Source organism: Nyctibius grandis, chromosome 26 (genome assembly GCF_013368605.1).
Source record: "Nyctibius grandis isolate bNycGra1 chromosome 26, bNycGra1.pri, whole genome shotgun sequence".
Classification (NCBI taxonomy): domain Eukaryota; kingdom Metazoa; phylum Chordata; class Aves; order Nyctibiiformes; family Nyctibiidae; genus Nyctibius; species Nyctibius grandis.
Window position 1 is genome coordinate 2,294,671 of NC_090683.1, and position 24,686 is coordinate 2,319,356.

The following is a 24,686-nucleotide window of genomic DNA, read 5'->3' on the forward strand; positions in this document are numbered from 1 at the left end:
GACCATTTCAGTTACTGAAACATTCATTCTTCCTGTCTGAGTTATCCTCGATGAGGCCTCTGAGCAGGAAAGAAGGGACCACACCCATAAACTTTTTAGGACAGCAAGTTCCTGAACACTTTAAATACGTCTGCAGTTGTCCTTAGTGTTGACCCTCTGAAGCAGGGTCCATTCAAGAGGCTCCCCGATTTCCTAATTGCTTTCTTCAGATGCTCTTTGGCAAACCAGCCCACAGACCTTCTCAGATGCCATTATCAGTTTCTCTAGAAGTCTGCAGTGAAAACAAACGCGGATGGTTGGGAGGGGAGGGGGGCAGAGGCTCATCTTGAGAAAGATGGTGAGCAGAAATTTACTGCTGGTGCTCTGCAGCTTCTACTCAGAGGGTGACTGCACTACTTGTAACTGTTCTGATTTTTTTATGAATCACTTCTACTCTTTCACAATAAATTCCACTGGGAAAGTACTGAACTATTGAATCGTGCTGTGATGGATTTCTGTGTCTCATTGCAGCTAGTGTACCTGTGTGTCCCACGCAGTGCTCAGCATACAGGCATACGATATGGCATTCGAATAAGTTGAGAAATCTCATGACAGTGTCTTGCATCTGAAAAATAGTGAAGTACATCTCTATTTCCCATGGGCTTGCAAAATCTTTGCTTTCTCACAGTTCACTTCCATGAAGCCTCTCATGTCCCAAACATCTCTTTCCCCTCAGTGTTCCATCAATGATGGTGCAGAGTTCAAAGCAGTAGCTGATGCCATGAAAGTGATAGGCTTCAAGCAAGAGGAGATTCAGACTGTCTACAAAATTGTGGCAGCCATTCTTCACTTGGTAAGCTCTCTGCCTGCAGGTGTGAGTAGGCTGTTCTTCAGGAGGGGTCAAGCAGCGTACTTGTACTTCCAGCAGCTCTAATTTTTTTACTGCAGAAGCAGTTGGAAGATCTATTGGCTGGAAAAGTGTATACAATTTGACTTCCATACACTGCAGTAATGATGGAAGATCACATTTATTCCTGCATATTCCAGGTCCCAAAACAGAGATACCACTAAGTACTGGGAGCTGTTAAATGTTCTGAACAGGAACTGTTTGGGTTTGGCAGTGAATGGGTAGGGAGCTCTCGCCTTGCTATCCTTCTGTCCCCTTTTACCCTCACACTCACCATCACCACTGTGGTTTTGCTGGAGGGATGGTGCTTCACTTCATGGTGGAGTCATGAGCACAGCCAGATACAGGACACCTCAATCCTCTGTATTCTGGTGCTAAGGAAATCCATTCCTTCACCCATATTCTCCTGAGACCCACAGAGTCTCTTCCCCTGCGCAGTGTCCTTGTACCTCAGATCTTACGTTCCCTTGAGGAGAAGGGCACCGCGGGTGGGCAAGAGGAAGGTGGCAAAGAAAACTGTTGCTTTTTTCCTTTTTTTTCTCCTCCTTGGGGTAGTCCTGCCGCAGTGCTGGGGAAGGGAATGGAGACAGAGTCAGGCCATGCAGATAGGGTATGAGACCACTCCTGCAAATAATGCCGTGGTATTGCGTGTTAATCCTGGCACTGCAGGTATTCAGTGACAAAGCTGTTGTGTTTGGCGCTGTCAGTCCAGTCCTGTTAGCGGTGCTGACTTGTCAGCTTCCCCGCAATATTCACATTACCTTTGTGGGCAATAGCATGACAAGAACTGTTTTTCTTTGAGTCAGGGTTTGCTGCTTCAACTGGTGTTGGAGCTTTGAGGGTACGTGGGTACACAAGGCCCACCCTTGTAATGTGTTAGGAGATTTACTGACTTGAATAGCAGGTGGAATATGGATGAACTTAGGGTGTACTGATTCATATTGATAAAAGACAGATTGAATCAGAGAATCATGGAATCGTTTTGGTTGGAAAGAACCTTTAAGCTCATCGAGTCCAACCGTTAACCCAGCACTGCCAAGCCCACCACTAACCCATGGCCCTCAGCACCACATCTCCACGGCTTTTAAATCCCCCCAGGGATGGGGACTCCACCACTGCCCTGGGCAGCCTGTGCCAGTGCTTGACAACCCTTTTGGGGAAGACATTGTCCCTGATCTCCAATCTAAACCTCCCCTGGCACAACCTGAGTCTGTTTTCTCTCGTCCCATCGCTTGTTCCTTGTGAGAAGAGACCGACCCCCCCCTCGCTACACCCTCCTTTCAGGTAGTTGTAGAGAGCGAGAAGGTCTCCCCTCAGCCTCCTTTTCTCCAGGCTAAACACCCCCAGGTCCCTCAGCCGCTCCTCATAAGATTTATGCTCATAAGACTTTGAGAAATCTAGTTTCTTGCTACTTATTGCAGGGGAACTTGAAGTTTTCTGTGGATGGGGATACGCCTGTAATAGAAAATGGCAAGGTCGTGTCGATCATCGCAGACTTGCTGTCAACAAAATCTGACATGGTGGAGAAGGCTCTTTTGTATCGAACTGTAGCTACAGGTCGGGATGTCATTGACAAACAACATACTGAACAAGAAGCCACCTATGGCAGAGATGCCTTTGCAAAAGTGAGTTTAAATTTCCTTTCTCTGCATCTGATTTTGTATGTGACAGTGACTCAGACACATTTCTTTTGCCTTTTGGTTGAGTTGTACTTGGTGCAGCAAAGAACGGCGATGCCGGAGGACGGCATTCAAGATTGAATTGCCTTCATAATTGCACATTTTTCAATGCTCAGGTCCCAGTAGGGTTCCTGGGTGGATCAGTAAGTATAGTGCTTGCTGAGACACGGGAAGTCTGTACTTCATGCAGATTTATTTCTGAATGTGTGCGCTCCTGTGTTCTGTAGGGGCATTGCAGAGCAGCACCACCCCTGCCCTTCCCAGCTGTGACACAGCACGCACCACAACCAGCAGTGCTTGCGGCGCGCGGGAGAGGGCAGGGAGCTGCCAGCCTGGCTTTTGCTGGCATCTGCAAAAGGAATACATTGTACAGGGCTGAACATTTTGCAAAATAAGGTTCATGACTTCATTGAGCAGTTAAATTCAGAGAGTAGAACTGTAACATCTAGAGCTCAGGTTGGAAACCTCAAGTGTTATCTTTTTTTTGGAAAGGTGGTGACTGAAGGAGTGGCAGTTGTCCTTGCTAAGAAATCAAATGATAAGGGAAGAACGGATGAAGTTATGAAGATCCTTTATTATTAACTTGGCTTTTTTTTTTTCCTAAGATGATATGTTTGCACAGCTTCGCAGTACGTTTTGAACTTCAAGATACCTATAACGACAGAACACTTCCTTTATGAGGTGAACAGGAATATTTTACTGCCATTGTGTTCAATTGTTAGGTTTCTATAACTGACCTCTCACTTGCTCTTCAATATTGTTAAATAATTCTCAGGAAGGGAAGTTATTAGGCAGCTGAAAAGCAGACTGGAATCAAATTAAGGGAACTGCTGTACCTAGTGACCTTACTGGGATTTAGACTTGGTGTAAATGAGTTTTGGAAGAAAGAAAAAAAAATATTTTCATAGAATATTTTCTTCAAGTCAGTAGCTGTTCACTTTTAGCAGAATGTTATCTGTAGCTTTTGTGTGGTTAGGGCAGCATCTTGAATTAAGCTTTGTAGCACCACGTGTTGCATTTACCAGCCAGAACTGAGGCAGATGCAGGCAAAATTCCTCAGTATTTGTTTCCTGGCAGGCTATATACGAGCGCCTCTTTTGTTGGATTGTGACACACATCAATGATGTGATTGAAGTGAAGAACTATGACACTACAATACATGGGAAAAACACTGTCATTGGCGTCCTGGATATCTATGGCTTCGAAATCTTTGACAATAACAGGTGAGCCACGTTGTTAAAGCACAGCGCTGAGCCTTCTCCTTTCCCAGAAAACTAATCACCTTTTTTTCTTATGTTTTTGCAGTTTTGAGCAGTTTTGCATTAATTACTGCAATGAAAAGCTCCAGCAGCTCTTTATTCAGCTGGTTCTAAAGCAGGAGCAGGAAGAGTACCAGCGAGAGGGAATTCCCTGGAAGCATGTGAGTGATTTGGCAGGGGAGGGAGAGGTCGGTTTGAGGTCAGTGTACCAGCATAAGCCCCAGATCTAAAGTTGCTCCTGTTGAAGTCGACAGGACATCTGTGTCCACAGCAGTTGTACTATCAGACTCGCTGTCTGGAAATCAGGCTGTGGAAGAAGCTGACCAATTATCTCACAACATTTCTTTATTTGCTATGGTTTGGGAAAATAAGTGACTCCAGGTCTGAGTTAAAACATATTGTGGCATCTCCATGATGCCACACGCATCACCGTGTGTTTCTGTTCTGAGTGCTTGTGTATTTTGTCTAGTTGTAGATATTCAAGTGTAAAAATCTTGAGTTCTGTTCAAATTCCTTTCATAATGCCAAGGACAAGGTGTGCAGTTTTCACTGTGGTGTCTGTGCACAGTTGAATTTTAAAAGACATTTTAAAGTGTGTTCTGTAGTAGCTGATTTTTAGCAGAGGCCTTGAGATTCATGGGAGGTATATGGAAGATCACCTTCTCTGCTGTTTAGTGATTGGAGAGCACCCTGCTTAATTTTGAGTTAGTGATCAACATATTGAAAGCTGATTGTTTCTGCTGTGCATGGTGGGCCCAGTTCTCTCTGTCAGACATATGGTACTGTTCATCACTGGCCAATGCTAATGCTCCTCTTTCACTAGCCAAAGTCACAAATATACTCGTTCTCTGTGTTTTGCAGATTGATTACTTTAACAATCAGGTCATCGTCGACCTGGTCGAGCAGCAGCACAAAGGGATCATTGCCATTCTGGACGATGCCTGCATGAACGTTGGAAAAGTTACAGACGAGATGTTCCTCGAGGCTCTTAATAACAAGCTGGGGAAGCATGCTCATTTCTCCAGCAGAAAGGTAACGTATGCCTCTGTGTCCTTAAAACTTGCTTCCTTTCCTGTCTGATGCCTTTTCTATTTTTGTAGGCGCAACGGAATACGGGAAAAGACTTGAAGGGTGGCTGGGGTTGGAATTATTACTGTCAAGTGTGAAATGAAATGCCTGAGAGCAGCAGCAGCCCCTAACTGCAGAAGAGGCTGTCTAGTCTGGGTTTAGGTCGTGCCTCGGGCAGCCCCATACCCGGCAGAGGGAGCTCAAGTATGTCCAATGTGAGATCAGTTTTATTCCAGGCATAAAAGAAGCGTCAACTCGTGCCTTGACATATCATGATGTCATCTGTAACCAATGGATGCGCAGTTTCAACCCACGTGACGTTCTTCCCAGCCTGCTCTAATACATAGTGACAGTGAAATTATTCACACTTCTGCTTTATTACAGCACTGATTTTTTTTTTCCCATCGTCATTGGCTACAAAACATGTTCATCTCAGATTGTACCTATGATCATCCAGGCCCCTCGACTTGCTTTGTTTTTGGTACAATGTACGAATTAAAAGGCTTTATTTATTCCTCACTTGGCAGCATATTGAAAACACGGGCACCAGCCTGATTAATTTGAGAATCTTTCACACTGAGCAATCAAATAAGAGCCTTTAATTTATTGATGTCTCTCTACTCAGAACCGTTGTTTGAAATACATCATTCGGAATGCTGGTTCCCCCCTTCTCCCTCCCACCCCAGTACGATATTTTATGTAGGTCAGAACTACAAAATTAGCGTGGTTGTATAAGATATGTGCTAAAGGCTGCCTCCAGGGAGGCTGAACAGAAACAATAGGTCTGGATGTGGCTTGTTTGGGTAGAGGCTGGGATAAAAATAAAATAACCACTTTTTTCTCCCAAACGTGGCTTTCCTTAAGTGCCCTTTAGCTGCAGCACATCTGTCATCTGCCACACGCATCCTGGCTGAAAGAGGGCGAACAGGGAACCTTGCTTTCCTCCTTAACCTGGATTTTACCTGCTTAAGCAGAAGATGAGTGAGTTAGGCATAGCATGGCACCTGCAAACAAGTATTTCCATGAAGCCTTGTCTGGGTTTCTACATTTTAATGCAAATTGCTTCCTTTAGTAGTACTAATGATTGTGAATAGTGAAGCCTGGGGGCATGGAGTCTGAAATCCTCTGCAGTGGGGCAGTGTGGGAAGTGGTCCAGTTTCTGAAGCTGTCTAGTCAATAGAGGGAAGCTGGTAGAGAAATGAGTTCAGTTTCTGTTCTGTCTTTGGTCCCATGTGTGCTAGCACAGTGGTTCCAGCACAGAGAGAGCGGGCGGTACTTTGATCCAGCGGAGGAAGAGGACTGAATTTCATAAAGCACGTAGGAGGCTATAAAATGAAAATTAAAAAAAAAAAAAAAATTCTATTTGAGTCCTTACCTTCCAGAGTCCCTTCACAGCACAGGGAACATTAAAAGAAAATATTGCCGGTTGCAGCATTCCTCAGTAGGTGCTGGCATCGTCAGAAACTGTTTGCACAGACTAGGAGGGAAACAAGGAATACTGCTATAAATAATGTTTATGGAGGGTATGATGTATCCTCCTGGGTTGCTAATTTCTAGTTTAAATCAATATAGCCTTGAAAAAATTGACCCATAAAACTCTCAGCATTGTAATTGTTTTTTCCCCCCCTCTCGTGTCTTTGCAGATGTCCTTTACCATTATCTAAGATATCTTCCTCAGTCCCATCTAGAACTGCTGTAGGAAACCTGAGCTTTCTAAGCCAGCCTCTTCTACCTTGAATTAAAACAAAGGACTTGATTTCATTTCATGATTGCTGTAGAAATTTTCACGATTTACCTTTGTAGGCTGCAGTAGTTCTGTCCAGATACTATAAAGTTCAGCTTAGATCAAAGCTGTTCCTAAAGAGTTAAAGTATATGTGCTGATACATTGTGGGAACAGCTCCCATCTTTCAGCGTGAGTTAGTGCTTCACTGCTCCCCTCTAGAGCATGTTGCACACTGGCTCCATGTGGATGAGCTCTAAGGGGCTGCTGTGCCCTAAATAATAGTGTCCTAGTTTGGGTACTCCATGTCTGATCTGCTGCTGGCTGCTTGGTTGTCCTGGTGAAAGCCAAACTCCAGGAAAAATACTGACAAACTCTTCCACTATGAGTATTTGTGGCAAAATTTTATGTTCCTAGAGCACGGGTCATCCTTCTCTGAATTGTCTAATGCTAATCTAGATCTGTAGACATGCTGACTATGCTGGTAGTACTTCTCAACATCACAGGTTCATTTTCTCAGCCTCTTTAAGTTCTGATTTTTTCAGTTGATTTTATACTTTTGAAGGATCAAGTGCGGTGATAGACAGTCTGTGAAGTCCTAAATCTTCGAAGTGTGGAAAATGTCAATGTCAACAAACTGATTATGAAGGGAAGAATATGAGAAGGTCCATTCTAGTCCACCTGACGTGGTGTTTTCCAAGACACTAGGCAATAGTGAAGGTCTAAGTGAGAGAAGAATATGGGACAAACATGTAATGGTAACTTGATGTGCTCCCAGGCTCCAGTGATCTGCAGTCCAGGAACCTCCTGAATCAGGGCTGGTGTCCTTAATAGTTTTTTTCTTTTTTTTTTTTCCTTCCTTTTCCCTTTTAGGTTACATCTGTTGCCTCCTAGTTGTTGAACAGCAAAACACGGTTCACTGTGTATTCTAATACATCATCTCCATGTCGTTTGCCATCGTCTCCTTGCATTTCTTTCTCACCCTGAAGAGGCTTAGTTCATTTGGCCCTTCCTTCTGTAGCAGACAGTCAGTACTGTTGACTGTTTTGTCCTTCATCAAGCCTCTTCCAGTTCTCCTGCATCCTTTTTGAGATGGAGGGTAGTTAAAGTGCTTGTTGGGTTGGAAATGGACAGTTTGATGCCCATCATTTACTATGAGCTTTGGCTTTTCTCTCTGTGTATCACTGTATTTATGTTGAATTTCATTTGCTCTTTTTTGCCATTCCTTTAGCTTCTCGTGTCTTCTTGAAGTTCTTCACAGCCAGCCGTTGTCTTTGCTTCCCTGAATAATTAAATACCAGCAACAAGCTTGATCACCTTCCTATTACCCTCAGATCATAACTCATTTAAGATGATGTTAACAGTGTAGACCACAGCACAGGCCCCCGCAGGACTCCTGTTTCCCATCTTGCCAGCAGTTACCTGTGTGAGGACCCTTTCCCTTATCTTTCATAACAGCTTAAATTCTTTGAGTTGTTAGTGAGGAACCTTGTGAAAAGGCTCATAGAAATCCAAGCACTCTATCAACTGTATCAAAACACTTGCTGTTCTTTTTTTTTTTTCTTTTTTAATAATTTCAACTGATTTGCCAACAAAGTTCAGAGAGAATTACTCCTCAAAAAAAAACAACAACCAAGCATTATGTTAAGCCACCTTCCAGTCTCTCCAGTACGGGACGAGTTTTAAGTGAGAAGCTTGTGCAGCCAACCATGTCCTGTCTGGTAGCAGGAGTTGCTTCATTTCAGTATGTTTTTGCTTGTCTTATACCTCTTCTATTGACATAGAATCATAGAAGGGTTTGGGTTGGAAGGGACCTTAAGGACCATCTAGTTCCAACCCCCCTGTCACAGGCAGGGACACCTTCCACCAGACCAGGTTGCTCCAAGCCCCATCCAACCTGGCCTTGAACACTGCCAGGGAGGGGGCAGCCACAGCTTCTCTGGGCAACCTGGGCCAGGCTCTCACCACCCTCACAGCAAAGAATTTCTTCCTAATATCTCATCTCAATCTCCCCTCTTTCAGTTTAAAACCGTTCCCCCTCGTCCTGTCACTCCATGCCCTAGTCAAAAGTCCCTCTCCAGCTTTCCTGTAGCCCCTTCAGGTACTGGAAGGTGCTAGAAGGTCTCCCCGGAGCCTTCTCTTCTCCAGGCTGACCAGCCCCAGCTCTCTCAGCCTGTCTCCAGAGCAGAGGGGCTCCAGCCCTCTGAGCATCTTCGTGGCCTCTTCTGGACTCGCTCCAACAGCTCCGTATCCTTCTTGTGTTGGGGCCCCAGAGCTGGACGCAGCACTGCAGGGGGGTCTCAGGAGAGCGGAGCAGAGGGGCAGAATCCCCTCCCTTGCCCTGCTGGCCACGCTGCTGGGGATGCAGCCCAGGATATGGTTGACATGTTGGTTTGAGATCAATGTTTTGAGTTGAAAAAAGGCATTACATCCTTCATAGCCCCTTGCTGGTGAGCACAGCTGCAAAATGAAAAATTACTTTATTTTCCTGGTATGGCCTCATTTCTTCATTTTCTCTGGGTTCCTTCTGCACCTTGGTCATCTATCAGCTCCTCAGAGCCTGTCGTGCTTCCTGCTCCTGCTGTGCTGGACTTCTTATACCTTTGTAACCTTCTGTGTACCTTGTTACTCAGATTTTTTGGTTTCCTCCTTGTGATTTTTATTTTTTTTTTAAATATTTTATTTTATTTTTTTACCTCTGTTCTGTCGGTTTGAGCCAATCTATTTTCTACTCTTGGACACAGGTAAAGTTTTTGGCAGGATATCTTCCTGCTTCTAACAATCTCTCCTGCTCTGCAGTTTAACCGTGCTAATTTCCTCTTTTATTTTCCCAGGACTTTTGGTGGACAGTAGATATTTGCTCAGAGCCCTCGGTGTTTTTAAATAGTACCCATGCTTCCTGCAAAGACTTAAGTGATCTACCTGCCCCTTTTGGCTTAATCCTTATTTTGATCTTGTTCTCCTTTTTTAATTAAGCTGAGCCTGATGGATGTTTTGGCTTGTGTTATTCCTGAAGGGATGGGTGTGTTATGGCCAGCGCTACTGAATGGCTGCCGTGTGCGCGTGGCATCGTCCTTGTAGTGGAGGAACTGAGAGCAGAGGGTCGGAGCTGTGCCCACCCTGGGTGGATCTGCAGGGGCGGTCACTGTTTGAGGGGTCTTAGATGATCTGGAGTGATTTGGGGCAGAACAAGCTTTGCTTTGTAACTGTCATGTTGTGATTGCTTCATTCCTTTGCTGAGGAGGGATGTTGCAATGGGGAAAAAAAAAGGAAGACTTAAAAAAAAAAGTAATAAATTAACTCAGGTGCAGTGTTTCTCTATATGCGTAAATGTTCTTTTTGCTTAATGGTGTTTTTGAGGTTGTATCAATTTTTTAATAAAACTATAGGCTCCTGCAACTTGATTTTGTACGAATATATGTTCTTCCAATGCATCCATGAAAAAAATATTACAAAGCAGTGTTATAACAGGATTACACGTGCATCTATGAAGTGGAATAATTATAGTTTCTGTTTCTATTTTCAATGCACATTGCTCTTCCATGACACCTGAAAACCACAGACGATGTTTTAATGTTTTAATGTTTTAATGTTTTAATGTTTTAATGTTTTAATGTTTTAATGTGTATGACTTTATTTCAGCTTTGCGCAACTGACAAAACGCTGGAGTTTGACAGAGACTTTCGAATCAAGCACTACGCCGGGGACGTGATGTAAGTTTCTTTCAGAAATAAAGTTGCACCTTCTGTTTTGGTCTTTTAGTCAGCTTTGAAGTGGTACAATATTCTGCTTTAATGCTGCTTCTGGTAGGAACCAGAATAGCTGTCAAACACAATTACAGAGTGCAGCCATTGCTTATCAATTAAATCTTTCACTGGTTACTTGCTATACAGAAGGTGATTTTGTACTTGGAATAGAAACAAAAGGAGAATAAGGGGAGGGGGGGTGAGGGCAGGGCAGTGCTTCAGGAAAAAGAAGTATTAAAATAAGCCAGCACTGTTTGTGCAAGAAAGCTGTACTGAGCTAATAAAATCTGGTTTAGACATCTGTTTAGTGTGATTATGTAACTCTCTAGCTTTAAATTCTCAAAACACAGACTTAAAATACAGAGGAGTGTTGTACTGAAATGAGTATCAGTGCAAGGAGCCTTCCCTGTTCAGGTTGAAAAGTTTTCTGTACCTGAAGCCTACAGAAATGGCTCCAGCCGGTGACAGGAATACGGAGGAAGATGAAGTAGGAGTGAAAGATGCCCATATGTTAGGAACTGTTCCCTGGGCAAGCTGTTGTCTGGAATATCACTGGAGTGATTTAATGGTTTAGGATTGATGTAACTCCCCATGCCAGCAGAATCTAAAGGGAGTTAATGAGGAAATAATTCAGGATTTCTTTTACCTTGGGATTAAATTTACCTTTAATTTATAAGGGTAACCAGTGGGATTATACTGGAGACCATTCAGCGCAGCTGGGTTGTGTTCTGGAGTCTTTGCTGAGCGATTGCTCAGAGACATCCCTGATTGCAAAGCATTTTGCCAAGGAGGAGAAAATACAAGGTGCTGTATTAGTGGTCGAACCTTCTGCACTGCCAGTGGCTGAAAAATGTTGTAAAAGAAAACTGAAACGTGGAAGTATTTGCAGATAATATTTGAGCCTGAACTGTTGTTGTGTGAAGCAGTAAGATTTGGGGGTGGGATTTGGATATTGTGGGGCTCTGGATCCCAGTGCCTGCAGTTTAGGTGCAGCGTTTCCAGGGAATCTGAAGCTTGGGAAGCAGCTGAGTGGGAGTCACTGAATGGGGAGATTTTGGACCTTTTCTTTGAGGACAGAGCGCTGTCTGTCTTGAGTCTTGGAGAAGAGATGAAATTCTGCAATGGTAAACTTTCAGGGTGGTATTTCTGTGGGAATAAAGGAAGGAAAGAGTCCAAAATTTGTGTGTGTTGATTTCCAAGAGAGTTCCCTATAGTCACTGCTTATAGGCTGTTCTTGATTTCAGGCACTCTCCCACTAGAGCATCTTCCTTCACACCAAGAGAGGGACAGACTAGACATACTGAAAAGGAAAACTTAATTTCTGTAGGATTTAACACAAACACATACTCATAGTCGTGAGTGTAACTCTGGAATTTGGGCCACCTACAACTTGCTCATGTCCTGGTAGATATCCCAGCCATCATGCTCTTCACCTGCAGAGTTCAAATAGCTTTGTAAAACTAGATGTGTGCTGTTCCTGCACTGGAGGTGGAAAGCTGGGCAGAAGGATTTAAGTCTCGCACAGTGCTCAGGCAGCAAATTAGTGATAGGTTGGGAAACAGAGCTGGATTCCTGATGAGCATCTGCTGTATCTGTAGGAGTGCAAGGGTGCTGATTCCACACTGGTACCAGCAGCTCAGAGAAGGACTTTGCTTCTTTGCAATTAACTCTATTTTCCTTTTTTTTTTTAGTTACTCAGTCACTGGATTTATTGACAAAAACAAGGACACTTTATTTCAAGACTTCAAGCGCCTCATGTACAACAGGTAGGAATAAAAATATTAATGAGGTGAATTTAAATCTGATTTGTCAGAATCCATTTTTATAGAGCAGATGCTAGAAGAGAGCAATGTTTTCACTGGTGCTATCTCTGCTGTGTGTGCAGTGCACGTGAATAAACACGTTGCTTTGGGATTTGATCTTTATATACCTACCGTGACCTGAAGGCTGTTAGTTGGATTTTTCAGGATAAAGTCCTTATTCTGTCCTATATTCTCTGATATAACCTTTAAAGTAACTGATTTTTAAGTGTTTGTTTGAACCCAGCTCATCGTGCAATGAAGATAGTTGTGCAGAGATTACCTGTGCTGCTTGATTTAGCATTAACCAGGTTTTTGGACCAGTTGCAAACGTTCTATTACTGATCTCTCTTTAATCAATGCTGAAGATACTGAGTAGTGTTTGGTCAACAACAGATATCCTTGGCCCCAGCTGGGAGTCCCTGTTTGGAAAGAAAATATAGGGGTGAGGGGAAAAAATGGGCAAGTAGGTTTTAATCTTTTTCGTAGCACGCAGTGACATGAAAAATTTAAACCACGTAGTCACGTGTTATAAATACTAATTAGGCAAGTAAAAGTTGCCGTTGATGAGCAAATTTGAAATCCTATCAAAATGTGAGGGTATGTATAAGTGCTGGAAAGCTGTTTTCCTTGACAGCTGGCATTAAACACGTTCTAATTGTTTTGTAACTGTGGCCTATCTCAACCTCTTGGAGACTTTGCTCGGAGGTGGAAGTCGGCAAAAATAGCCTGCAGCTGCTTGGACAGCTCTGCTTACCTGGTGTAAAAGCTAGTACAACTAGTAACTTAGTTTACAGTCCCGTTATGTTTACTCGGTGTACTCCCTTGAACAGTCTTGCTGTTTTCAAGACTTCACATTAACCAAAAACCTGCAAAATATTTGCTCTGCAGAGGTTTTATTAAATTTAGCCTCTGTTTTCCATTAAGTCTCTGGTAAAGACTGTTCACAAAGACCACTTACAGCGTATCAAAGCACACGATAGTTTGGCTATTAGATTGCTGTAACTGCTTTCAGCTTTTGTCTATTCCAGCTCTTGCCATCCATCACAGCCATTTTACCTCACCTTCAGCCCTTCAAAAAGATGTAGGCTAAAATGTGTAAATTATTTTATATATCAAGAATGGCGCAGAAATACAGCTTGGAATCAGATACCAAGTTTAAAGGGAGGATATTGTGGGCTATGGTCTTTTTTTCTGATTTGAGTAAACTCTTTATGTTTGTGTCAGTAAGGCAGACTCTGCTTTTGATAGATCACTTCTGCAGGATTTTTGCTATCCCATTACTGCACATCTTTATCGGAAGAGAACGTGCTTGTCATTTTTCCAGACTATTCCGTTGTAAGCTTGAACCGTATATTGCTCAAGAGCAAGAGATATTTTGCCCTGGAGTGTCATATTGGTTTGGCTGATACATTTTGAGCTGAAAACACCAGTAGATCTGGACCAGAAGCAAGCTGTTGAAGTTTGAATTTAGTGGAAATGCTGTTAGACTGTGCAATTAAAGAGATTGTCTTTTAGCTCTAACCCTGTGTTGAAGATGATGTGGCCTGAAGGTAAACTGAGCATCACTGAGGTAACCAAGCGACCTCTGACAGCTGCTACTCTTTTTAAGAACTCCATGATTGCACTAGTGGACAACCTGGCATCGAAGGTAACTATTTCTGTTTCAAAATCGACTCCAACTTCTGGTTAGTAGGTGTAGCTTCTCCCTGGAGAGGCTGCCACCTTCCTAGCGCTGCAATCCGTCGGGAAGCAGAGCTGATCGATGGCAGATGAGCTTTGGTTGTGACAATGGCAGCTGTGAAGATCTCGTAGGAGAGTTAGCTGCCATCCCCGCTTAAAGAAGGTGGATTTTTGTTTCCTCTGTGACCAGTGTATCTTTCACTTGTAGGAAAGCCAGTCTCTTTTAGGTAAGAATTATTATATCAAATAAATAACCATCTTTAACAAAGCTCTTTTGGCAGAGGGCCCAGAGAATGTAGTTTCACGGGGGAGAGATTCTCTCTGTCTGGCTTTCAATGCCAAGTGACTTCCATGAAAATGCAGGCAGACCTGTGTGATTTCCTTCTTGTAAGATGCCTCTTGTTGTTCCTGCAGTTCTCTGTCGTACAGAGCAGTCACGTTGTCTCTTGCCTGGCCGAACGGGTAGGGAACCTGACGCGCCGCAGTGAGGTGTTTCAAGCAATACAGACAGAAACTGCTGGGGGTGTTGTAGTGGAGGGCTGTGATCGAGGGGGGATGGCAGGGAGCTCTTGGTGGGGAGGTTCGGCAAGTGCTCCTGGCAAAACTTCATTTGCTTGTTTATGGGGAAAATTATTCTAGGGCACCCTGGTATTTGTAAAAATAGAGTAGTCAAGACAGTGCCGTGCACTGTGGTGGTTTGAACAACTCCTGCAACTCAGAGCAGGAGATGAAGAGTTTAAATTGCATGTTATCCATCTTGAGTCAGTAGGTACCAGAATTCATCATTGAAGGCTGGCTGGCTTATGTGAAAGTAGTTACTTTCAGTCCATTTATCATCGGTATCTCTATCACAATGCCAGCCTTTTCCAAGGAGAGACCATAACCAGGAGCTGTTTCCAAGTCACTTTTAAGCTCATGAATTCACTAGGAGGTTCCTCTGTGTGTCTTGGTATAGTCCTTTCCCATTCTTCACCTTCCCTAAACGTTCGTTGAGAAACTTGTATTGAAGATGTTGGGTTTTTCCTGATTTTCTGTTGAATAACAATGGAGAAAATTATCTTAGAGTGTTGTATTTCCAGAGAGTTATGGATCCCATTAAAAGGAAGGCTGACATTAAACAGACGTGTTTGTCAGGACTTAAATAGGGCTCTTGCCAAGCAGGATGAGCCAAGGGCCGTCTCGGTTGTGCAGTGTTTTACGGCCAACCTTTAGCATGATGGAGGGCTGGAACGAAGGGGGTGAAATTCGCACTTTGGAGTCTGCTGTTTTAAAATTTACATGGCTAATCTCTCTTGCAGAGCAGCGTTTGTAGGTACTTCAGTTTGCAAACTAAGTTACATAGTTGAGCTTTAGCGATTTTTAGTGGAGATCCTGGCTGTTATACAACTGAAAACCCCCAAAATTTGGTGAGACCCATCCTGAAGTCAAGTTTATGTTGCTTTAAAGGGTCTAGATTTTAGTGTGTCCTAGAAAGGAGAGGTTGCTTAGATAAGGGTCCTGAACATAATCATTGTGTACTTCACATGGTAAACCAGAGCGCAGACAGTGCTTCTGTTTGGCCATCCTCCCTTGAGGATCTCTTTGAGGTGACTTTTCGGACAGTTTATGATATGTGCATGTTATTAGCAAGATAATTGAGCATTCAAGCCATGCTTTCCTTAGATACTGGGTGTGCACAAATAAATGGGATGCTCTGCCCCTGAGTCATTGCCAGCTTGGATACTTGTCTCGGCTCTCTTACTTCTGCTGGGGGCTGGAGAGCAGGTGAACAGCTGCCGTTCCTGGGCTGGTAAAACCACTGTCTCTTCTGGGGACACCACTCGTGGTTACGGGCACTGTAATTCTTCCCTTGGGTCATGTTACTCATTTTCCCCGTGCTTAACTTGGGATGGGAGTTGCATTTCTGGGGATCAACAATGACAACATCTACGTGGCTGACTGCGATTTGGACCCTGCAGGACTTTTTTTGGGGGAAGCCTGTGGTAACAGCTGATGAAAACAGCTCCGAAAACAGCGCCGCACAAGCCGTGTTAGCTGCTGCAGTCTGTGGGTGTCAGAGGAATGAGGTTCCATAGGGAGAGGTAATATCAGGTCGTTTTTCTCAGCTGTTTCTCAAAAAAACAAGATGAAGATAGGCTTGAATTTTGTTGCGGTTTGAGCTGATGATTTATTAACATTACCGGAGTGTGCCCTGTATGTAAGTGCAGTTAGTGCTACTTTTCTCATCCTGGCCTCCCATTCCACCTGGGCTGTTCTTACTTGCTTCATGTTTCTCTGTAAACTGTTTTAAACCATATTTATGTGCTCTGTTTCTGTAGTCCTCGAACAGAATGGCAGTCCAAGAGCTCTTCTTCATTGATACTCGTTTGGCCTTCCTGGAAAGCTGCAGGGTTTTTTTGGCAGCATCAACAGTAGCTTTAAATCTGTCATTTGGGGGAATAGGGTCCAAAAATGCTAATTTGGTGGGCAGGAATAATAATAATATCAGAAACAAAGCTCAAAGTCTGTGAATACGGTACCTGCAGCATTAGTTGGCTATTTAGATTTTTCAGTATTTAAAAATAACCACTTTTAAAATTCTGGTTTATTGGTGTTCTGGTTTTAAATCTGGAATTGGGTGATGAAGCAGAGTTCTGTGGTCCTTGAGGGGAAGGGGCAGGTGGTGTGGTTTCTGTTAGGGTGAGGAGTGTTAACACTGCATGAACCGTTCACAGATACAGTTTTAACTTCAGCTTGTGTATACACGTGTCCATGCAAGTCTGAAGACTCAGGAAGTATGTTTATGGAGGATGCTGAGTGGAAGTGGCACTTATCAGTGCTGGTATCTCAATAATACTGTAGTCCTCCAGACTCTCGTGAGTATCTTTTGGGCAGAAACCTCTGGTAGGTAGAAAGAAGTGCTTTTATTCAAAAAACAAACGAGCCAAAACAAAAACTGGCTTTACAGAGTCACCATGTAACATTTCTGAAGCACATGTTTTACTGCCCGTGCTGGTCTGCTGAGGATTTGGTCTTTCTGTGATGGATTACTTTGGGTGGCTTTTTTTTTAAATACTGACAGGGGCAGTCCTTTGCCTGACATGGCTGTAAATGATGAGCTTCTCTAGGAACTCTCTCTGGACGTGCATCTTCCCCCCCCTTTCCTTTTTTTCCCCTCCTTCTCTGTAACTCCTTTTGTCTGACTCTTCTTTCTTCCATCTCTCTCCTCTCCTATCCAGGTTGACAGGCTTCATCTCTAGTAAGTTATAATGGCATCACTGTGACTGATTGGACATATCCAGCACAAATTTGTCAGTCCTGTGTGTATCCCTTCTCTCACCTAACGAGCTATAAACTGTGGAAAAGAAATCTCTCAAGGAGGAGTTTGTTTAGGGTGCGATGACTTTGAACTGATTTGTTTTCTTTTTAACACTTAAAAAATCTAAAAATCTCTCAGCTTGATTTAAAGCAAAAAATCAGTTGCAATGAGGCATCTAAACAGCTTTCAGAACTGAGGCCTTTGTGTCTCTGTATTTCAGTTCTTCCATTTATAAAATGCAGCTCCCAGGTTTGACAACCTCATGGTAGAATAATGGGAGCTGCGTAATTATCCCCCTGAAGAGCTGAGGCTGGTGGGATTGTAAGCGTGGAATAATCTGCTTTAGAATTTACCCTAGTAGCTGTCATTGCTGAGAGGCTTTAATTACACTGTAATTGCACTGACAGATGATCTCCTGTCTGTGCAGGAACTTCCTATTTCCATTTTCCAAAAACAAAGCAGCGTCTTGACTTCTACCTTTTACATCAAACACAGATATTGTCACTCCTCTTTGTGCTGGGCTTGAAGTCACGGGTTTTTTGCATTGAGGTTTGTTATATTTTTGAATGACAGAGACGTGAATGACAACCCAAGCAGCCAGCTTTGCAGGAGCGAAGGGAGTTTGTGTATCAGCAATAATAAATAGCTGTGGACTGAACACTGTAACGTCGGTAACAAAGGAGTGACACCATTTCCCTGGAGGCAGAGGGGTGGGATGCACTTTATTGACTCCATGCTCCTAATGACTTCTTTAATTTGGTCCCTGTGCTCTCAAGATGTTGCAGTTCCGTGGATGAAACGTAGAATATTTGTGATATAGAATCATAGAATCATTTAGGTTAGAAAAGACCTTTAAGATCATTGAGTCCAACCATACCATCAATCTCATCAAAGGAGTAACTGTGTCCAGTTCTGGGCCCCCCAGTTCAAGATAGACAAGGCACTACTGGAGAGAGTCCAGCGGAGGGGTATGGAGGTGGTCAGAGGGCTGGAGCATCTCTGCTACGAGGAGAGGCTGAGGGAGCTGGGGCTGTTCAGCTGGAGAAGAGCAGACTGAGGGGGGATCTTATCAATGCTTACAAATATCTCAGGGGTGGGTGTCAAGGGGATGGGGCCAGACTCTTCTCAGTGGTACCCAGTGACAGGACAAGGGGCAACAGGCACAAACTGAAACATGGGAAGTTCTGTCTAAACATGAAGAAAAACTTCTTTGCTGTGAGGGTGCCAGAGCCCTGGGACAGGCTGCCCAGGGAGGGTGGGGAGTCTCCTTTTCTGGAGATATTCAAACCCGCCTGGACACAACCCTGTGCAACGTGCTCTGGGTGCCCCTGCTTTGGCAAGGGGTTGGACTGGATGATCTCCAGAGGTCCCTTTCAACCCCAACCACTCTGTGATTCTGTGATTTATATTCACCTTGACATCAGATACAACACAACAGTATTGAGGGATCTGGCAGATCTGGCATCGTTCTGATGTTAGTGACCCTGTTAACACTGGGATAGGTCTGTCCTTAAGGGTGACTAACGTGTGGATGGAGACGTGGCCCAAGCTGAGTATTAGCAAGAGGGGATGAGGAGAACTGCAGCCCATTCACCTTCACAACTGCAGACTCTTCCACAGCTTCTCAGTTCAGGTGTAATTCAGGGAGTTCTCTGTATATCCTGCATTTTCCCTAAATAGCTTATTTCCAGTCATATAGGAGGCTTGTTCTAGCAGATGAATGACCTGGCCTTTGTTTCTTGCCATACAACTGAGAGATCACAACACAGAGCTTATAAATTGCAGGCATTGAGTCCAGCAAACTTCTACTCATCAGCTATAGGTGCCATGACCATGTCAAACCTACTTCAGCACCGATTTGAAGTTCGGAAAGGGCTGCTTCTGCCTTCAGAGTTTGAGAGAGCGTGAAGAGCGCCGATGACAGCTGCGTTCCCATGGCACAGCCGAGCTCTACAGCTGAAGGCAGAATCATCACCCACGCAGACTGCTAGTTCTGAGAGCTGGTAGGAGACTGTCAAGTGAATAAAGACCTTTGTAAACCTTCTTGCCTTCAGTGCAGAGATAATTTTCAGGAGAAAACCAAAAAAGTTAATATGTAAATCTCTTAAAACTCTTTAAATTCTACCAGCACGTTATAGTTCACCATCCTCTCCTTAAGGAAAGGAGAACAAATGGAATAAGTGTGGGTTATGTTGAATTAGCATAGCAGAAGAAAGTGCTCGGTGTGGTGGTGACCTATGTAGAAGACCTCACGCAGAACAGAGCTGTCGCTCGGCTTCCTCGTGTCCTGGGGAAGCTGTGTCCTTAGTGCCCCTTCGTTTTTTGAGCCTACCTCTTTCTGGGGATGTGAAAAGAAGAGCAGGATGAGGAGAGTGCTGCCCTACCAGGGGGCTCAGCCGGTTATTTGGAGGCTCAGCCGGTTATTTGGAAGCAGGGCAGTTTTCTCCGCTGCGTGCAGCTTTACCTCAGTCTCCCTGGTAAGAAATAGAGCTTACAGATAAGAGCAGAGCTTCAAAACCATGAAAGAACTATCCCTGCTGCACCTCGTGGGGAGAGATGAAGTCACTAGAGGAGAAGGGAGGTGATGTAAGAACGTATATTGCCCACGCATCCTTCTGTTTGCCCACATGCTCCCCATACCTACTTACGCACTCCTGGGTTGCCCCATGAAGGGTCGGCGGCACAGGGGTGCTGCCAGCTCTCGTATGGGTGGTTGGCTTCGATTTTCCTCGCTCTCCTCAGTGCCGTATATTCCTACCCCAAGGACAACCTTCCAGGAGAAAAGCACAGCCTGATGCTACTGATTGCATGCTTCAGAAAGCAGGGAAACGTTCCAGTCCACCACATTCCCCAGGAGGTCCAGTGAGTTGTATCAGTTTCTACGATACGAGGCTCTACTTTTCCAAGACCTCCATACCTTAGCCTGTTCGTTACTCAGATTTAGCATATTCATACTCATTAGTGAGGGGAAGCTCCGTGTGCCTGTCATTAGCACTGCGTACCTCCAGGTTACGTCAGGACTAAGCCAGGATATTCAAGGATAATCCTGTTTCTTCAATATTACTGAAGGGAAAAATAGCAATTTGGGGCCTTTTATATTATCCTGAGATTAGGTAAGTGACCTAAAATCATAGAAAATAGGCCTAAATCGTAGACAAATCATAGAAAATAAGGCTAAAGGGGACCTTGGGAATTTATCCCCTGTTTGAGGACACCTCTGCCTCTACCTTTGCTATGCAGGTGCTTGTTTAGGCTCTTCCTCTCAAGTGATGGAGGTTCCCTTCCTTTCTGTGGGCATTCTGCTCCCATTCCTCGTTCTCCTGATGCCTAATTTGAATATTTATACCGTGGTTAAAGCCAGTGCTTCTTTGCCCTAAAACTGAATATTTGCTTTGCTTCACATCTACCCTTTAAGTGACTAAAATCTAACATCAGGATGGTCAGGTGGCTCCTCAGTCCTTCAAGACTAAAACCGTGTTTCCTCTTGAGTGACATTTTCTGGATTTTTGATCGTTCTTCTTCTTCCCTGAACTGACTTGCTGCTGTTTGCGTCCCACTTGAACTGCAGTGCCCCAAACTGAATGTAAGGTTCAGACAAGTAGAAATCTGTTGGGGTTTTTGTCTTACATTTTTCCTGTTCCTGTACCCCTTCCTTAGAAAAACATGAACTTGACTCACGTTCAGCTGGAACTCCTAAATCTTTCTTTTTAGCAGTAGCATCAAATCAGGTTTTCATGCTTTTATTATACAACTAGTTCTGCCTAAATGTGGAACTTTGCATTTCTCCTCACTCAATTAATCTTTTTTTTTCTTTTTCCCAGACCACTCCTCCCATTTATTAACGTTGTGGGTTCTTGCACTCTGAAACTGTGTATTGCCTACAGATTTAGTACCCACATTGTAGCCCTCCATTCCAATCGCTGTTGAAACCATCTGGTAGTACTGGAACAGAGCAGACTCCTTTGGAGAACCTTTGGGGCTTCTCCTTTTGAGAAAGGGCCTCTGGTTATTCAGAGAAGTTTTACAGGTGGTTTCACAGCCACCTGTTTCATCTAGTCCAGGGGAAAATTGCTGAAATTAATTCTTAATTATCAATTGTGATTATGAAAGGTGACATCTTCTAATGTGAAGATTTCAGACAGGCTGCTTGTGTCCCTTTATCATATTAGCGCTGCTGTAAACTGATTTTTGAAAGGCTCCAGTTTAGGTGCATCTTTGACGTGTCCTCTGAAGCAAATCTCTGGATATACTGTGACTTTCTGAGCTGACTCGGATCCTCACTTGAGTTCTCTCCTTGGCTAGTGATGAGACTTGGTGGGCAGTAGGCTGTGCCAGCCTGCGGAATATGCCACCGCTTTTGCAAGGGCTACTTAAAAAGTAATATATATTAAGGTATAAGAATACAGTTTTACCTTGAAAAACTAAGGTGGGCTTTTATGATCACAGAATCACAGAATCAACCAGGTTGGAAGAGACCTCTGGGATCATCGAGTCCAACCATTGCCCTGACAAAATGATGCTTATTAATTGCTTTTCCCCCTACCAATAAAGTGAGAAATGGGATAGCAAGGGCTAACAAGGAAGAGAAAGAAGTAAATGGACTTCAAAACGCAGTGAGATGAAAGCACACACATTTAAAAGACTTACAGCCACCCTTTGTAGGCTGGTGCTAGTTATAGACCAAAGCAAAAGCTGCCTTTAGTCTCATAAAAATACAAGTAAACATCAAAAACAGTCTAGCAGGACTGTATGTGGGGCTTATCTCAAGGGTGCAGGCTGGCTGGCAGTGAAAGGTGTGCGACCCTGTGGGACTCTCACCTGACCATGCAGGGTCAGCCCAGCCAGCTCGGGGCAGGACCACCTGGGCTTTGCTGGGTGGAGTAAAGCCACCAGTTCCCAAGTCTCCGTTCAATGTTCTCTGCCGCCTGCAAGTCCAAGGTGGTGCAGAAAGAGGAACCGGCGTGCTGGTGGCTTGTGTTTGTCCTGTGGAAAGGTGTGGTGCTTGGTGGTGTTGAACTGGGATGGAAAGCAGTTGGGCTTTGCCCTGCTCAGGGGAGTGTTCAGTGATTTCCATCGTTTGAGCATGTTCCTGCAGGCTTTAGAGGACATGTTTCAGCATGGTTTAAATATTATGGAGTAATCGATGCTGCTTTTAGATGTTGGTACCGGAACAGCCACATCCGACAATCAGGGCAATGAATTACATTGTTCGTTCTATCTTTTATGAAGGCTATTTTGGTTATTGTCAAAGTCTGTGGAGAAGAGGGATGTGGAACCGGTTCTGATACATGTGGGTCAGGGCAATCCCAAGCACAACTACAGGCTGGGCAGAGAATGGATTGAGAGCAGCCCTGAGGAGAAGGACTTGGGGGTGATGGGTGACGAGAAGCTCAACACGAGCCGGGAATGTGCGCTGGCATCCCAGAGCCAACCGTGTCCTGGGCTGCATCCCCAGCAGCGTGGCCAGCAGGGCGAGGGAGGGGATTCTGCCCCTCTGCTCCGCTCTCGTGAGACCCCCCCTGCAGTGCTGCGTCCAGCTCTGGGGCCCCCAACACAAGAAGGACACGGAGCTGTTGGAGCGAGTCCAGAGGAGGCCACGAAGATGCTCAGAGGGCTGAAGCCCCTCTGCTCTGGAGACAGGCTGAGAGAGTTGGGACTGTTCAGCCTGGAGAAGAGAAGGCTCCAGGGAGACCTTCTAACACCTTCCAGTACCTGAAGGGGCTACAGGAAAGCTGGAGAGGGGCTTTTGAGAAGGGCATGGAGTGATAGGACGAGGGGGAACGGTTTTAAACTGAAAGAGGGGAGATTGAGATGAGATATGAGGAAGAAATTCTTTGCTGTGAGGGTGGTGAGAGCCTGGCCCAGGTTGCCCAGAGCAGCTGTGGCTGCCCCCTCCCTGGCAGTGTTCAAGGGCAGGTTGGATGGGGCTTGGAGGAACCTGGTCTGGTGGAAGGTGTCCCTGCCCGTGGCAGGGGGTTGGAACTAGATGGTCTTTAAGGTCCCTTCCAACCCAAACCAGGCTGTGATTCTATGATATAGCAAAGGACAGTTGAACTCGAATGAGTAACACATGGATCCTGTAACAGATGTTGCAGCGTGCAAAGGGGAGGAACGTGTTATGTGCCACTCTAGTCATTTCTGTTCTAACCTCGTAATTCCTGTTAAGCAACCAAACCTCCTTCAGATGGCTGGGGTGGACTGACATCTCAGTGTGTTCATGACGAAGCAGTTGTGTCTGCATAGACTTTTTTCTTTGTGAGTGAAACGCGGTTTGATTTATCCCCTTAGGAACCCTATTACGTCCGTTGCATTAAGCCCAATGATAAGAAGTCACCACAGCTTTTTGACGAGGAGCGTTGCAGGCATCAGGTTGAATACCTTGGCCTTTTGGAGAACGTGAGAGTGCGCCGAGCAGGCTTTGCCTACCGCCAAACGTACGAGAAGTTTCTTCACAGGTAAGAAGGGCGCTGGCAGGGGACTCGGTTCAGCTCTTTGCAGGAAAACTCAGATGTTGGAACGAGCTGTGTGATTTGGCTGTCTCACCTTGAGTGAAGAGTAAGTCTTAAGTCCTCTGGACTTTTGATCCTCACTCTTGAGCTTATGGGTGGTGGTGGGTTTGGTTTAATATCTGCTGGTGGGTGTGATAAAACGTGAATCTAACAGAGACTCTGGTTGCTCTCATTTTGTGGCAGCAGGTGTGTTGAGAGATGACTACGTGGCACTTGGGCTCAACTGCTTTTCTGCTAAATTCATTTGCTGTCTTACTCTCTGCAGCAGGAACATGTAATGAGGTTCTTCCCCAGAGCATAACCCTAAAACCAGACCTAATTAACTTCTGTTTTCTTTCCGAACGTTGTCTAATTGTTGCAGCGAGAGAGACAGACAGACATGGTGTGTCCTGGGAAGTGCTTGATGGCGCACGGTGACAGGAGGAAACCTCTGGCCCTTAAAACTGAAGTCTGAAAAGGGGGTAGGAACGTGACCCCATTAAAATGGGGTTTTGATACTTCTTGCCCTCTAAATTCCTACCAGACTTGTGATAAATGAAGTGTTTTAGATTGAAATTTGTCCTACAGCTTCAGTACATCAGCATGGGTGCTAAGAATTCAACCTCTTGCTGATGAAATGGTGAATTGATTTTTACTTTTGTTATTGAATCAGGTGAGGAAAAGGCCATGAGGGGAGGAAAGAATTAAACTATTCAAGCAGGTGGGATGTTTTGTGTAAGAAATGAAGTGCTGTTGAAAGATCTTTTGCTGTTCACAGTGGAGATTTGCCTGGATATTTCATGATAGGTGAAGTGGAACGAAAAGGTCTGGCTTACTAAATCCAGCCTGCAGTGCTGTGTATCAGTTTTCTTAAACATTAGGCAGTGGTTAGAGCATGCTTTTGCCCTCACATGTGCAATTCATTCCAATTTGCTCTTAAGATTTGTGTAATTACTATTAATATAAACAGCTGCTTTGTTTTTAATGAATGTTTGATGAGCTCCTGTAAGCTTAAAACCAGTAGTAGTGTTTACAGCCAGTAAACCGAATTAGCACGT

At 44.4% G+C, this 24,686-nt stretch overlaps 1 protein-coding gene across 2 annotated transcripts in view; it reads left to right on the forward strand.

Moving 5' to 3' along the window:
• The window catches only part of MYO1D (myosin ID), a 185,082-nt gene that overhangs the window by 45,947 nt on the left and 114,449 nt on the right, over positions 1-24,686 (forward strand). For both annotated transcript variants that reach the window (XM_068419052.1, XM_068419053.1), the window contains exons 7-15: positions 716-832; positions 2,308-2,511; positions 3,643-3,788; positions 3,871-3,985; positions 4,686-4,856; positions 10,257-10,327; positions 12,052-12,126; positions 13,678-13,810; positions 23,429-23,595. In XM_068419052.1, the coding sequence (XP_068275153.1) occupies positions 716-832; positions 2,308-2,511; positions 3,643-3,788; positions 3,871-3,985; positions 4,686-4,856; positions 10,257-10,327; positions 12,052-12,126; positions 13,678-13,810; positions 23,429-23,595 (1,199 nt within the window). The remainder of the gene's footprint in view (positions 1-715; positions 833-2,307; positions 2,512-3,642; positions 3,789-3,870; positions 3,986-4,685; positions 4,857-10,256; positions 10,328-12,051; positions 12,127-13,677; positions 13,811-23,428; positions 23,596-24,686) is intronic.